The sequence below is a fragment of the Mus musculus genome, chromosome 6, assembly GCF_000001635.26.
Source record: "Mus musculus strain C57BL/6J chromosome 6, GRCm38.p6 C57BL/6J".
Classification (NCBI taxonomy): domain Eukaryota; kingdom Metazoa; phylum Chordata; class Mammalia; order Rodentia; family Muridae; genus Mus; species Mus musculus.
Window position 1 is genome coordinate 45,918,585 of NC_000072.6, and position 17,242 is coordinate 45,935,826.

At 37.0% G+C, this 17,242-nt stretch overlaps 1 protein-coding gene across 1 annotated transcript in view; it reads left to right on the forward strand.

Annotated features, from left to right (window-relative positions):
* Positions 1-17,242, forward strand: part of Cntnap2 (contactin associated protein-like 2) — a 2,241,333-nt gene that overhangs the window by 858,524 nt on the left and 1,365,567 nt on the right. The window contains exon 4 of the mRNA NM_001004357.2: positions 2,208-2,355. Within this exon, the coding sequence (NP_001004357.2) occupies positions 2,208-2,355 (148 nt within the window). The remainder of the gene's footprint in view (positions 1-2,207; positions 2,356-17,242) is intronic.

The window sequence follows — 17,242 nt, forward strand, 5'->3', positions numbered from 1 at the left end:
ATTATTTTATAGTACAAAGCTTCAAAATCCATTTCAATTTTCAACTACTGAAGCAGATCCCCAAATCTTAATGTTTTCTTTGGTAAAATTTAGTCTTTGTCTTATTTCTTCCATTTTCACACTTATATGAAAATTACAGTCCACAGAGAAAGAGTGAAATCAAGGGACATAAATACTTTCCCAGGCCAATGGCAACTTAATTGCAAAGGGAAACCAGCTTTCATGGGCAATCCTCATTTTAGTCAGCAGTGCCATTCAGACTTCTGTTGTTTATACCCAATCTGTGGAGGAGATATCGGTGTTAATGGTCACAACGGAAGTATGTTTGGTAAAAGTGAGTCAATAAGGGAAATATTGGTCTTGTAATTAATCTTTAGAAACAAAAATGAAAAGCAAAGTAAATCATGAGACAGACAGTACAGATATACCAACTGTATAATGGAAGTATCAGGGACAAAAATTCTCAATCAGACTTTCAATTTTGTATTCAAATATATAAAATGTATTGTGCCTAAGTGGAAAAAAGCATTTATTTCTCTCTGAAAATTCTTCTCTCTGAAACTTTCAAATAAAGCAAGTGGATGCATGAGCTTTCTGACTTGCTCTGTTTTCCCATGTCTAGGTATTACACAGCCACTCCTCACACTTCCTCTCTGCGAACCCAAATGTTGCTAAGGAAGATTGCATGCTTAGGAAAATTAGTTGCAAAATATACAAATTTTAAAAATAATAATGTGTTATATAAATAATGGGTTATTTTGTTAAATCCTTGGCTGCACATTTCTGTTTTCCTATGTTTTTAAAAATACTACCATATCAAGACATCTCTACCACTTTATATGATATACACTATGAATGCTAATACTTACCCTTCTCTGTGACAGTTGAAACTTCAGATTTCTGAATGTACAAACAGCTCACTGTGTCTCTGTGGCTACATGCATTTCTGGACCCTTTTCTTTGGCTTGTTTTTTTTTTTTTTCTATTAATTTCTTTAGTCTCATTATGGTTTGTTTATTTTTTTATTTTATTATTTTTAGATGCCGTTTGTACTGAAAGAGAGAAAAAAAGAACGTGGATTGTGGTGGCTGAGGAGGTGGAAAGGAATGGAGAGGAGTTGTAGGAATGCAAATCATAATCAGAATGTATTGTATGAAAAAAATCTCTTTTCAATAAATAAACAGAAGAAAGGAAAAATAAAATGTCAATTAATATAGTGTTTTAAATCTCAAAGCCTGCTTGGGTCTAAAAAGAAGTACTGAGTGTTATATTGTAGTGAATCTAGAAGAAACTATCACGCTAATTAGCAATTTTTCATAACTACTGACTGTACCATTAGGAGATGTATTTTGGTGATCTGATCACCCTATATTTCTCAAAATTTCCAGCAGCCTTTGTTTGATGGCTACTGCTTAAATGCAGTATCTGGAGACTTCATCCTTCGTACTTTCTGATGTCTTCAGGTTAATCAATACTCTGTCAGTTGCTTGGAAAAGAAACTGAAGGACAGGTCAGAGAACCAAAGGAAGGCTTCCTTCCCTCAGGCAATTCACAGGCTGTCACCACAGGTGTGCCCGTTTCACCTATGCTAGACACCTGTCATTTTGAAATGACATTGTTGCCTAATCGTCTTTGGGAAGATGTTAATGTGTTTTAAAGGATCTGTGGTTACTTTAGTCCATTTCCCAATTCAAATGATATATTTTTTTAACCCCACAAATATGAATGTTTCTTTTGCATTTGTAAGCAAACAAAAGACTTGTTGGGTCATGTGTGTGTAAGTCCAATGTTGATTCACTGTCTCTGTCTCTTTCCATTTTATTTTGCAAGACAAGATCTCACAGGCCTAGAAGCCCACCCCTTCTGCTAATCTAGAGAGCTAGTATGTGCTGAGAACCCCATCTTTGACTCTGGAGTGCTGTGATTTCTGGAGCCCTCACCTGCTAACTTTTTTCTGAGTTCTGGGGATCCAATGATCTTCAGGCTTCATGAAAAGTGTTTTAGCTCCTTAGATACCCCCTGCAAAGCACCAAAATAATACATTTTTAAATAAAAGAAACGAAAAGTTTTATTTTCAGATGTTTCTGATGTAAGAAGATAGAACTTGATCACCCAAGAAGAAAATAAGAGTTTATTCTTACACAAAGTATACGTTTGTCACTGAGATGTTCTTCAAAGGTTTTTAATTTTCTTTTCTTTCCTTGAAGGCTTTTCCAGGAAACGTCAATTCTGACAGCGTGGTCCGACACGACCTGCAGCATGCAGTAGTTGCCCGTTATGTACGCGTTGTGCCCTTGGACTGGAATGGAGAAGGTCACATCGGGCTGCGTGCGGAAGTCTATGGCTGCGCCTACTGTGAGTGTCAAGTTTATCGTGGGTCATCTTCATTGAAATAGCAGTTTTTTTTAATGTTGCTTGTACTCTTTTAACAATCACACACACACACACACACACACACACACACGTATGCATGCATGTATATAGCACTGTGTTGTTTTCTCTGTTTTTAGGATGTAAGTATAAAGACTACATTAACTGAGGGAGTGAATACCACCTAGCATACACTAAGTTTGTTCTTAAGTGGTTAATGCCTATGATCTAAGCAATAGGCATGTAGAGGCCTGAAAATCAGAAGTGCAACCTCATCCTCATTTACATAGTGACTTTGTGACAAGCATGAGCAGCTGAGGTGTATGAGACCTTGTGTCAAAATGTTATTTTAAAAGAAATTGAGAAAGTCAGGAGTTAGAATATGTTTTGCTCAGCACACCAACGCAGTGAACTTATTAATTAAATTGCACTCTTATGAATGACTTAAAAAGAGGTGATCTACCCAAGATCTACCCTTATGACTTTTGGTGAAGGAGGAAGGTCCATTTTGAAGGTGACCTTCTGATCACCATGTCTCCTTTCACTTGTTATTCTTACTTTAAAAGTCAACAAATGAAATTCTTAAGATTTTTAGAAATTTATGTGTGTGTGTGTGTGTGTGTGTGTGTGTGTGTGTGTGTGTGTGTATGAAAGCATGTGTGTGTGCAGGTTATACATGTGGTCAAAGAACAGCTCTTTGGAATTGCTTATCTTCTTCCATCATAAGATCAAGACAACCTTAGGTTGTCAGGCTTGGTAGCAAGTGACTTTACCTTCTGAGCCAGCCTCTGGACCTGCACAACTGGGTTTTGTCATCCTTTAAATTTTTTGTTTTGGTAAGTTTGATTTCACTTAAAAATTACTTTTTGTTTAATTGTGTTTTATCATCCACCATTTAAAAAATTTATAACTATATTACACTTAGTCCTAATGATTTCAATATGTCAATTTGGGCAGCAAAAGGCTGCTGTTTTCTCTTCTTGCAGAATGCAGGAGGTTACTTTGTCCAAGGCAGATTTTCAACAGGAGTGTCAGTAGGTACTTAACAGTGTGGCAGTGTTGATTCCTAAATAGACTGCTTTTTATTTTGCAAGCTTATCTATGATCAAATTTAATTTATAGACATGGTAAGAGATTTGAAGTATTAATGAAACAGAACAACTAAACAATATTTTGAAAGAAAAAGTGTTTAAACCCTAGAATGTCTTTCCATTTCTGGAATTTACTATTGAATATTTTTGGAAAATAGTTGAATGTGGGACACTAAAACTATTGAAATCAAAACAGCAGATAAATAATAAGAGACTAATATATTTCTCTTTCTCTTCTGCCACATTTTCTTTCATTTTTTCTCCATTGCTTCCTCTTTTACTATTCCTCTGGACCACCTTATCTACCTGTATTTCTATTTACATCTTTTTGCTTACATAGGACCTTGACCTCATCAAAATTTTAGCTGCAAAATTTCCTTCAGGTCAAACTTGATGATGAATTCTTTTACAGATGATATCTCTTCTCTTATTTTCTCTGTGAAGTCATGCTAACACAAAGCAACTTTAAAAATTGCTACATTTTGAAACTACTACATAATATAAATTCTGTCTGTAAACACTGGCTTTATCACATTAAATTTACAGCATAATATATTCTTATTTCCCGGGAAGTTCCAGAAGGGAAGGAAAATGTTGGGAGTAGATGGGAGTGGAAAATTGGTATAACAGCTTTCTGCATGAAGTCTCCCTTTAGATTTTTCCCTATCATTTCTTATAGATCTACAAACATAAACAGTCACTATGAGCATTAAGTACAAATTTGCTTTTTGAGCAGGCTCCTTAAAATTAATGAAACTCTTAATATTTTATAATGAAGAATATGTAAAGCTTTCATGTCTGTAAGGATTTAATTGCAGAGTCTTGCAAGCACTACCCTACTGCAAAGATAACAAAATATTATCTTCTCAGTTCAAGGAAAACTTTTAAGGATGGAATAAATTCATATGTATTATTTTTATTTGATTACCACATTATGTACATGTATACATATATATACACATATATTTCATATATAATTAAAAGAAGGGTAGATTTAGCTCTTTGGAAGAATGTAACACTTCAAGGAGATGAGTTAGATAGTTGGGAGAAGCAACACAATATCCAACCTAAATTAAGGTCCTTCCTACTGTGTCTTCTGGTACTTATGGACACAGGAGGAAAACATCATCTGACTAGCTTACTAAAATATTTGTTAGATCTAGCCATATTTTTGAGATATTAAGTTGTACTTTTTGTTGTATAAAGAAATAAATTTATAACTATTGCGTTTGATATATATGTTTTAAAACATAGGACTTTTATTATTGTTGTGGAGTTGCTGTTAATTTTTCTGATGGCATAGATATAGAAAGTTGTAGAACTTTTTTTTTTAGATTTAACAAGGGGTTAATATCATCTTGAAATCAAGGCATATATAACTACCTGTATGAGACTCTCATAAGATTTGGTCCATTTGTTCTCCTGTTGAAAGTAGAAGATTAAATAGGCAGTGTATATTGCATTAGGCTCTTCTACACTTGAGTATATGGACGCTATTAACATGGGCTCTGGGAAAGAGAGAGACTGCTATCTTGCTCTTCTTGCCTGTATGTTGACAATATCATACAAGTTAAATTCATGAGTTCCCCATGTTAGCCTTGGATAGAGGTATCATTTTTGTGTCTTTAATTTCTTATCTGGAGTGAAGAAATGTTTGTTCATGCTTCTTTAGTAAAAAACATACAAGAGGAGACATGGTATTATACTAAAGTGTGTGTGTGTGTGTGTGTGTGTATGTGTGTGTGTGTGTGTGTGTGTGTGTGTGTCCAATTTTTGGCAATAAAAACTAAAGATTTTACAATGTGGTTGTATCAATTTCTATCTTTGCATAAGAATCCCTGTTTCTCTACCAATCCAGACTTTTTTCATTAATTTTAAACTTGTAGTACAAGTTCATTACATCTCATTTTGTTTTCATGGTGCTTTTCCTACGTTTTAGAGAGGTTGTTTTTGTGGAGCACTAGTGAGCCTTCGTTGTCTTTGAAGTGCTTATTCAAGATATCTTGCTCATATTTCTGGGAGATGTGTTTTATTCGTTTATCTTTAAAAATGAGTTTAAATGGTTTAAAACAATTTTTTTCCTCCCATTTGCTCTCTTTCTTCCACAAGCTGTGTTACGGTTGGAAGCTGAGAAAACTCACTTTAGAGATGGAAGTTTAAAAATAAAAGCTTTATTTCCTGAGTGTTCTCTTCCCAAAGAGAGGTGGTGCAACAGTTTTGTGGGATAGAGACACAGAGCGAAGGGGGATCAGGGTGGGCTCTTACATTAACCAATCATATTTGACACAAGGGGTTAAACAAGTTAACTTTGGTGACTGGACCTTATCTGGGCCACCTAGATCAGGGTCCTTGAGTTAGGTTTGCAGTCAGGTCCCCTCCTGGATCCTGGTCAGGAATTTTAGAATGATAAAGGAACAAAGGAGTGGGCAAGCTGCACATAGTCAATTAAGGCAAATGAAGCAACAAATTTATGATTTATGTGTCGTAGTTTAGATAACGGGAAAGGAACATCTTCCCTCTTCACACCCTTTACTGGCTAACAGAAAAACAGGAATCAGTTGAAGAAGCAGGATAGGAATTGGTTTTCAGAGCCTGAGAACATGAGCTCTGTTTTGATTCTGCCAGCAAGTTAGAACTTGTTTCTAATGGCTGAACTCAGGGAACAGCCTCCTAAAACATACAACTCATCATGAGCTCCAGACATATCTCATTTTAATGATTTTCTTCATAAGTAATCATTTTAAGATCTGTGTTATCGATCAAGTAATTTAAGACTCCACAAAAAAAAAAAGAGAGTCATCTCAGGTAGCTTATAAAAAGCAAGACGCTCTACACTTGTAGCAAGTCCATACGTAAGATGTACAGTCAATTTCCTCAGGATATTTTTCCATCACAACTGGACTTTGACAATCACAAGTCACAGAGGAGATATTGGTGAAGGAAAATAGGAAACAGAACTTCCTAGGAGAAACATTCTGTGGAGCAAAAGTCCTAAATGTTAACATTTATACTAATAGGTGTCAACAAAGATGATAAGTAGAAACAAAATCTAAGTAAGTACAGAAAGATAAAAAGTAATACATAGTATTCTGATTGTTTGGGTAGTGGCTTCCAAAGGCATCACTACCTGATTGCAATTCCTGCTAAAACTATCTTTACAGATGTGACAAAAGTCTTAACAAAAGGAGTACAGCATGAATTGTCCAGGTGAGTGCCACCTTCCCTTGAGTTACTCACATGAGTTTTAGGAGGGCCAGGGTGAAGGAAAGTACTCGGGCAAAGGAAGAGGAGGCACTGTGGCCCCTGAGGCGAGTATGAACAAGAAGTGATTGCCTATCAAGGCATGCTGCAGCAACCATACAGCTGTCTCCTGAGAGGCCCTGACAGATCCTGAAAAATACAGATGCAGATGCTCACAGCCAACCATTAGACTGAGCACAGGGACCCCAGTGGAAGAGTTAGTGGAAGGACTGAAGGAGCTGAAGGGGCCTTACCTGCCATCAGTGAGAGGGGAGGCCCTTGGTCCTGTAAGGGATTGATGATCCAGTGTAGAGGAATGCCAGGCTGGAGAGGCAGGAGTGGGTAAGTAGATGTTTGAGCACTCTCATAGAAGCAAGTTGAGCAGGGATGGAATAGGGAGCTTGCAAAGGGGAAACAGGAAAAGGGCATAACACTTGAAATGTAAATAAATAAAACATCGAATTAAAAATTTTCATTAAGATATAAAACAAATTATTAGCAATGTACCTTAGTACCAAAGAAAACAGAGAATAAAAATAAGCCAAATTCTTTCTTTCTTTCTTTCTTTCTTTCTTTCTTTCTTTCTTTCTTTCTTTCTTTCTTTTTTTGTTTGTTTGTTTTTTTCGAGACAGGGTTTCTCAGTATAGCCCTGGCTGTCCTGGAACTCACCTTGTAGACCAGGCCCCTGCCTTCCAAGTGCTGGGAGTAAAGGTGTGTGCCCCCATGCCTGGGGATAAGCCAAATTCTAAATCAGTAGATGGAAAGAAATAATTAAAATGAAGATAGAAAAACATTACAAAGAATAAATGAAACAAATGGTTCTTTAAAAAAAATAAAAACATTGGCAAATTCTCAGTCAAAATATCAAAATATACGAGAGAGAAGATCCAATCAACAAATTAAAGGTCAGAAGGGGGCTATCACAAGAGATACCAACTAAATAGTGGCATGCACATTCAATCCTAGCACTCAGGCAGCCCCAGAGGCAGAACCAGGTGGATTTCTGTGAGTTTGAGACAGCCTGGTCTACAGAACTATTTCCTGGACATCCATGGTTATACAAAAATCACCCTGTCTAGAAATCCCCAAGCCTAAAAGAAAAAAAAAAAAGAAAGAAAGAAAGAAAAGAAAAACAAGAACAAAAAACAAAACAAAACAAAACAAAAGATCTCTCCATAGCCTCAGTAATAGTGTCAGGCCTTGAAACCTCCCTTTGAGCTGGATCCCACTTTAGGCCTGTCTTGACCCTTCTTTCCCTCAAGCTCCTCTCCATTTCTATCCCCGTAATTCTTTCAGACAGGAAAATATATGTGTCAGACACATGACTGTGGCATGGCAACCCTATCCCTCACTTGATGTCCTGTCTTCCTGCTGGAGGTGGGCTCTATAAGTTCCCTCTCCCTACTGTCTGACATTTCATCTAAGGTCCCTCCCTTTGAGTCCTGAGAGTCTCTCACCTCCCTCTTCTCTGGTGCACACTGGAGTGTCCCCCCAATCTCCTATTTCCTGAGGTTTCCTGTTTACATTTTTTCTGCTGGCCCTCAGGGCTTCAGTCCTCTTCACTCACCCAATACCAGATAGGGTTCCCCTCTCACCCCCACTCCTCCCCCCCCTGCATGCTGCCCCCTTTCCCTCCCAGGCTCCTCCCTTCCTCCTCACTTGTGATTGCTTTCTTCTCTTACCCAAGTGGGATTGAGGCATCCTCACTTGGACACTTCAGCGTGTTGACCTTTTTGAGTTCTGTGGACTGTATCTTGTGTATTCTTATTATTTATTTTATTTTTTATTTTTTGGCTAATATTCTTTGGCATTTGTTTTGGGTCTGAGTTACCTCACTCAGGATGATATTTTGTAGTTCCATCCATTTGCCTGCAAAAGTCAGGGTGTCCTTGTTCTTAATAGCTAAGTAGTATTCCATTGTGTAAATGAACCACGTTTTCTGTATCCATTCTTCTGTCATGGGGCATCTAGCTTGTTTCCAGCTTCTGGCTATCACAAATAAAGCTGCTATGAACATAATGGAACACGTGCCTCTGTGGTATGGTGGGGCATCTTTTGGGTATATTCCCAAGAGTGGTATAGCTGGATCTTCAGGTAAATCTATTTCCAATTTTCTGAGGAACCTCCAGATTGATTTCCAGAGTGGTTGTACCAGTTTTCAATCCCACCAGCAATGGATTTCTTCACATCCTCTTCAAAGTGTGTTGTCACCTGAGATTTTCATCTTAGCCTTTCTGATTGATGTAAGGTAGAATCTCAGTGTCGTTTTGATTTTCATTTCTCTGATCAGTAAGAACAAAGGGATTTATCATGACTGCCCTCCAAAAGACCCAACAAGCAACTACAAGAGTCAGATGCAGACATTTGCACGCAACCAATGGATAGAAGCAGCTGATCCCTGTTGTTGAATTAGAGAAGTCTGAAAGAAGCTGAGTTCTTATAGGGTGATCCTGTAAGAGGACTTGCAGTCTCAATTAATCTGGACGCCTGATATCTTACAAACACTGGACCACCAACAGACTGCATATACCAGCCAATACACCCCCTAATACAGTAGAAGACTTTTGGGTCTGTGTTCATTCAGAGATGATGCACCTACCCTCAAGAGACTGGATTCCCCAGGGAGTTTAGAGGTTAGGTGGTGTGGGAAGGAGTTATCAGATGTGGAGCAATCAGAAGGTAGATGGGATGGGGGTCGGGAAATGGAATATGGAGTGTAAAAAATAAATTAAAAGTAAAATAAAAAGCAAAAAGGTCACTGGGACCCAAATATTTAAAACTCTAAATGCCTTGTTTTGTCCTATTCCTCTTTTGTTTATCTTTGTTTTGATCTTAATTTATTTTATTATTATTCTTTAGCTGTCTGCTTATTTCTTAATAAGAGGCAAAAAGGGTTTGAATTTTGATGAGAAGGGAGCTGGGAAGGACGTTGGAGGAGCTGGTAGAAGGGAAACTGTAATTAGTATAGTGGGAAAAAAATCCATTTTTAATAAAATAAAAAAGATAAACCTCAAAGAGTTGTGAAATTTCCATCAACTGATGAGAAGAAAAATAAAATGTTATATATTAAAAAGAAAAGAAAGAAAGGAAAAGAAAAGGGGACTCAACCCACACCCCCATTGAAGGGTAGTCTTTGTCCATACATTGATTTCATTTCCATGAAACTTATTGGTGAGTTCTGTCTCTTGGATCAGTTAAAAATCAAAACAAAACAAAACAACAACAACAACAACAACAACAACAACAAAAACTTCTGATTTTCTGGATTTGAAAGAAATTCTGGTTTTGAAACAAAGTTTTGTGATTGTTTTAGCACAAACCATAAAGCAATACTAACAATGAAATTTGATTTTAGCAAATCAATTTTTAAAAGTAAGAACAGAGCAGTACCATCCAACTGAAAGTAGTTCCCCCCACCCGCCAACTCCAGGGGCTAACCGCAGCTATTTACTGAAAAACTCAAAATTAACTACAACTAAATAGTTAAATTTATAATTGTTTTATTTTTGTATTTCAATTTAAATAATGTTAAAGCCATCTACTTCTTGGTACTTTCCTTCCATGGTGACTTGTGATCCAAACCTGGTCATTTATTTAAAATGATATTCTGGCATTTTTCCCCTTTGTTTGGGAAATAACTTAATAATCCTAGAAAGTCTTTTTTTTTCTAATATGTAATGACTAACTACTTCTCTGAGCACATCAAATGTACAGATCACATTCTTTGCTCGCTGTCTTTGAAAAAATGCAAATTATAATAATTTCTTTTCCAAAAGCAAAACTTGCACTTACAATAAGAAAATGGTGTGTGACACATTTATGATTAATGTTCCAGAAATTGCTACTGTTTAAATGTATCCTGTAATCTGAATTAGAATGGACCTCTAGATGACTCTCTATTTTACCTTAAGCTACTATACTCTCCAGCATAACCTTTGACAACCAGGGAGAAAGGAAATTTGTTTTAGGGCAGAAAATGTAGATCAGACCCGCCCTCCCACTTGGCTTTATTAATAGGTAGAATATCTGGGTATTCCCTCTCTCAGCAAGGATGACTATAGCCTTGAGTACTCCTGTGGAAGAGAGAAATCCATTCTTTCATCCTTCTAAAAATGGCTTAAACGTGTGACTGGAATCTTTCTTATCCTGAAGTTACAAGCAAGAGAGCTAAGTGTGAGCACTGCAGAGTCAGCATGTTTGTCATCCATGTTCTCTGATGTGTCTCCATCTTAACTTCTGCAGTTCTTCTGTAATCATTTGTGAGCTGAGAAATTAGGTTCTTTCAAAGTTAAAAACAAACGTTGCCTCTACTAAGATCAGATGGAGAAGTTTGGTTTTAGGCCATTGTGCTGCAGCCTTTAGCCTCCATTCATGTACTCTACTGCTCTTGTGTCCTGGCTTCTACCTAACATGAGCTCCAGTTCAAACCTCTGAATCCCCCTTGCTCTGTCCTTGCTGTATTTCATCTCCTTCAAGTTAACTGAATCAAATTCATGTTGTAGTTTTTAAAACTTACTGATGTGGACTCCATATGTTGTCTCACTTGATTTTAATCCTACACTGACACTAACAATTTTACTCTATATTGGAAAGATTGATTGAAGTAAAGAGGAGAAACCTCCATTTACTCATTTTAAAACAGTCATATATGGCTGTTACAGAAGCATTCCATTTACAGAAGACAAATGCAGTGGAATGATAATTTTGTATAGAAAAATCTAAATTACTTTGAAATCAGAGTCTTCAAAGCTGTTAGATTAACTGTTACAATCAGAACCTAGAATACAAACTACCGTACTATGATAACATTTATATGTACCCCAATATAGATAAGTGATTACTAAGGCATAGATAATTTACCCTGTGAAAACGATGGTAAAAAGTTGACATGAGTGTAGAAAGGTAAATAGAAAAAGGGCTGAAGCATGAAATTCAAGAAGAAGGAAGACCAAAGTGTGGACACTTTACCCCTTCCTAGAAATGGGAACAAAACACCCATGGAAGGAGTTACAGAGACAAAATTTGGAGCTGTGACAAAAAGATGGACCATCTAGTGATTGCCATATGCAGGGATCCATCCCATAATCAGCTTCCAAACGCTGACACCATTGCACACACTAGCAAAATTTTGCTGAAAGGACCCAGATATAGCTCTCTCTTGTGAGACTATGCTGGGGCCTAGCAAACACAGAAGTGGATGATCACAGTCAGCTATTGGATGGATCACACGGCCCCCAATGCAGGAGCTAGAGATATTACCCAAGGAGCTAAAGGGAACTGCAACCCTATAGGTGGAACAATATTATGAACTAACCAGTACCCCGGAGCTCTTGTCTCTAGCTGCATATGCATCAAAAGATGGCCTAGTTGGCCATCACTGCAAAGAGAGGCCCATTGGACTTGCCAACTTTAGATGCCCCAGTACAGGGGAACGCCAGGGCCAAAAAGGGGGAGTGGGTGGGTAGGGGATTAGGAGGGTGGGTATGGGGGACCTTTGGGATAGCATTGAAATGTAAACGAGGAAAATACCTAATAAAAAAAATTAAAAAAAAATACTACACTGACAATGTACATAAGTTCATCTGATTTTCTATAACAACATCCTCTTCTAGGGACCACAGGCAATTCCTATAGATATGTTCTGGCCAGATATGAAATACTACCGGGTCCCTTCCCCCAAGGCTTTTGTAAAATAAATAAAACAAACAAACAAACAAGCTCCACAAACACTAAGTAGTACAATGTGAATTTGGTTATTCTTGGTTATTCATTTTAACATTCATATTATTCTGAGCACAAATTGGAAGTATACATGATAATGGAGCTGGTTTTATTTGGAAGCTCAGAGAGACACACACAGTCCCACAAATTTACCCAAGCATAGGGTTTTGACCATCCATTCTCTGAATCCTTTGGCCAAGAGTTTTATGTGTCTAGCTTTACAAGGCCTCTTCCTTTTATGTGTCTATACTTTAGTATATTCTCAAAAAGCTTTAAATTACTCCAAACATTGTATTGAAGAGGCACACTAATCCAAAATGTATCCCAGTTAATGAATGACATCTTGAAAAAGCCTAAGCATTGAATCAGTCAACATTCATAGTATGGACACATTTAGGGAATATATTCACTTCAATATAGAGATATATTTGTTTTTTAAAATCCACAACAGTTGAGATTAGTTTAATTTGCCTTAGAAATAATCAGCTCTAAAAGAGTACCTGTGTCTTCTTTTTTAAATTGCATATTTAATCTTTTATAGACAGAGGAAACACTGCAGCATGTGTATTGTGTTCCTAATTTCTCTGGTTTGGTCAGGGACCATTTTCTAATAATCATGTAAATTTGGATACTTGGAAGGAACTAAATTATGGTCTCCACAATCTAGGACATTGTGTTTTCAAAGTGGATGAAAAGTATCTGGAATAGAAGCACAGAGAAGACAAATTCATCAACATTGGGAATGGGATAAAGTATAAGCCACCTATTAAACAATGGTAAAGAAGGAGTAAAGGAGCATTTCAGTTAAGAAATTTAAACCAAAGTTAAAACTAGCTTTTTTCCATCTCTATCTATTTCTAAAATGAGTATATAGCTAAAGTGAACTATGTGAATATGGTCTAGAGTATTAATATATTTTATAAGGATTAATCAACTTGATGAACAAATTACACTGCTATATTTATAAAGTGTTTTGCTAATTTACCTCAGAATGCAAATCTGATTATATCACATCTGTACTTAAAGAGAGTTAATAAGGTTACATTGACTGAGAAGTCTAAAATAAATTTGAAATATACTTTTTCTGTGCCACTATGAAATACCACACCTGGCTGATGAGCTATTGGCAATAGATGTCTGCTAGAGTTCCCGAGAGGCTACTCATGTTCCAGTGGTCATATGCCCATTAACATACAGGTAGAACTGAATAGAATCAGTCACCTTAAAAATAGTTCACAGGAAGTTGGAAAGGAAAAGTAATGGGATGGTAGGGAAGACATTGCATGGGATGGAATCCAACAAGACTTGGTCAAAGCACATTACAGGTATACTAAAAATTCGGAACACACATACACACAAACACACACACACACACACAGAGAGAGAGAGAGAGAGAGAGAGAGAGAGAGAGAGAGAGAGAGAGGCTACATTTTAAATACAAGAATATGTAACATCTGCCCAGCCATCAGGAGCCTCTGTTAGCTTCAGCCAGTTACATGTTGCAACTTATACTTCATTCATTCAAACTATGTGTGTTTACAGACACACAGATGACATACTTCTTTCACATGTGTTCATTCAGGCTGTTCAACTCGCCTGGAAAGTCATCCCCCTTTCCCTTCACCTGGACAAGTTTTCTTGCCTTGCAACATAGAGATATATTCACTATTCAGATATAACTTCACTAAGAATTATTTTTACCCTGCACCTGTTTACCTTGAGCACAAACTCAGCAGCCAGTCTAACATCCCCCAGAGGAGGCTCTACTCCCAGGTGCTCTAGCACACCCAGGATCTTAGGATCAGGGGTGAGTAGAACACAACACCTATTCCAAAACCACTGGAAGTAACTGGGACCATCAGGATACAGGGATAGAGGAAGCCTGCCCCACCAGTGGCTCAGGTTCATTCCAGTCTGTGCTGGTTTACCTTGGGCACAAACTCAGCAGCCAGTTCCACAGTCCCCAGAGGAGGCTCTACTCCCAGGCACTCTAGCACAACCAGGATCACAGGATCCCAGGAGCTTGGACACACCAGGATCTCAAGGTCTCAGAGGCAGTTTGACTCCCAGGAATTCTAATACACCCAGAATCTCAGGATCCCAGGATCCAGGAATCACAGGATCACAGAGACAGCTGGACTCTGAGGAGTTCTGTCTCAACCAGTATTGCAGGAAGGACGGGCTCCAGTCAGATATAGCAAGGGCAGGGAGCAATAGAAATAATCAGATGACAGGAGGCAAGTATAAGAACATAAGCAAAAGAAACAGTTTACTTGGCATCATCAGAACTCAATTCTCCCAACATAACAAGTCCTGGATACGGAATCACACTGGAAAAACAAGACTCAGATTTAGTCACTTTTCATGATGGTGATAGAGGACTTTAAGAAGGCCATAAATAACTCCCTTAAAGAATTACAGGAAAACACAATCATAGAGGCAAAGGAAATGAACAAAACCATCCAAGATCTAACAGAAATAGAAACAATAAAAAAATCACAAAGGGAGAAAACCCTGGAGTTAGAAAATCTAGGAAAGAGATCAGGAATCTTAGATGCAAACATCAACAACAGAATATAAGAGATAAAAGAGAAAAACTCAGGGGTAGAAGATACCTTAGAAAACATTGACACAAAAGTCAAAGAAAATACAAAATGCAAAAAAACTCCTAACCCAAAATATTCAGGAAATCCAAAACACAATGAGAAGACCAAACCTAAGGATAATAGGTATAGAAGAGAGAGAAGATTCTCAACTTAAAGGGCCAGTAATATCTTCAACAAAATTATAGAAGAAAACTTCCCTGATCTAAAGAAAGGGATGCCAAGGATTGTACAAGAAGCCTACAGAACTCTAAATAAAATGGACCAGAAAATAAATTCCCTCTGTCACATAATACTCAAAACAGCAAATGCATTAAATTAGAAAAGAATGTTAAACGCAGTAAGGGAAAAATGTCAGGTAATATATAAAGGCAGATCTATCAGAATTACACTAGACTTCTCACCAGAGACTATGAAAGCTAGAAGATCCTGAGCAGATGTCATACAGACCCTAAGAGACCACAATGCCAGCCCAGGTTACTATACCCAGCAAAACTCTCAATTACCACCGATGGAGAAACCAAGGTATTCTATGACAAAATCAAATTTACACAGTATCTTTCCACAAATTTAGCCCTAAAATGATAATAAATGGAAAATACCAACACAATGAGGGAAACTACAACCTGGAAAAATTAAGAAAATAATCATTCAACAAACCCAAAAGAAGATAGGCACACAAACACAATTCCATCTCTAACAACAAAACTAACATGGTGTAACAATCACTTTTCCTTAATATCTCTTAACATCAATGGACTCAATTCCCCTATAAAAAGACATAGACTAACAGACTGGATACATAAACAGGCCACAGCATTTTGCTGAATACAGAAAACACACCTCAGTGACAAAGACAGACACTACTTTAGAGTAAAAGGCTTGAAAACAATTTTCCAAGAAAATGGTACCAAGAAACAAGCTAGAGTAGTCATTCTAATATCAAATAAAATCAACTTTCAACCAAAAGTTATCAAAAAGGATACACTTCACAGTGGTCAAAAGAAAAAATCTACTAATATGAACTCTCAATTCTGAACATCTATGCTCCAAAATGCAAGGCCACCCACATTCATAAAAGAAACTTTACTATAGCTCAAAACACACATCGCACCCCACACAATAATAGTGGGAGACTTTAACATTCCACTTTCAGTAATGGACAGGTCATGGAAACAGAAACTAAACAGGCACAAAATGGAACTAACAGAAGTTATGAACCAAATGGATCAAAAAGGTATTTATAGAACATTTCACCATAAAAAAATGAATATACTTTCTTCTCAGTACCTCATGTTACCTTCTCCAAAAATGACCATATAATTGGCCCCAAAACAGGTCTCAACAGATACAAGAAGATTGAAATAATCCCATGTACCCTATCAGATCACCACAGACTAAGGTTGGTCTTAAATTCCATCAAAAACAACAGAAAGCACACATACACGTGGAAACTGAACAATGCTCTACTCAAAGATAACTTGAACAAGGAAGAAATAAAGACAGAAATTAAACACTGTTTAAAATTTAATGAAAATGATGATACATCATACCAAAACTTAAGGGACACAATGAAAACTATGGTAGGAGGAAAACTCATAGCTCTTAGAGCCTCCAAAAACAAACAAACCACAAAACAAACAAAAAACAACAACAACAACAACAACAAAACCAACTGGAGAGAACTTACACTAGCAGCCTGACAGCACACCTGAAAGATCTAGAATGAAAATAAGAAAATACAGTCAAGAAGAGTAGATGGCAGGGAAGTAATCAAACTCAGGGCTAAAATCAAACAAGTGGAAACAAAAACAACTATACAAAGAATCAGCAAAACCAGGAGCTGGTCCATTGAGAAAATAACAAGATAGGTAAATGTTTAGCCAGACTAACCAAAGGGCACAGAGACTATATAAATTAATAAAATCAGAAATGAAAAGGGAAATATAACAACAGAAACTGTGGAAATTCAAAAAAAATCATCAGATTCTTCTACAAAAGTTTAAACTCAACGAAATTGGAAAATCTGGATGAAATGGACAATTTTCTATTCACATAAAGGTGCCCAAGTTAAAACAGGACCAGATAAACCATCTAAAAACTACCATAACCCCTAAAGTAATAGAAGAAGCAGTCATTAATATTCTTCAAACCAAAAAAAGAAAAAGAAAAAAAAAAAAAAAAAAAAGCCCAGGACCAGATGGGTTTCGTGGAGAA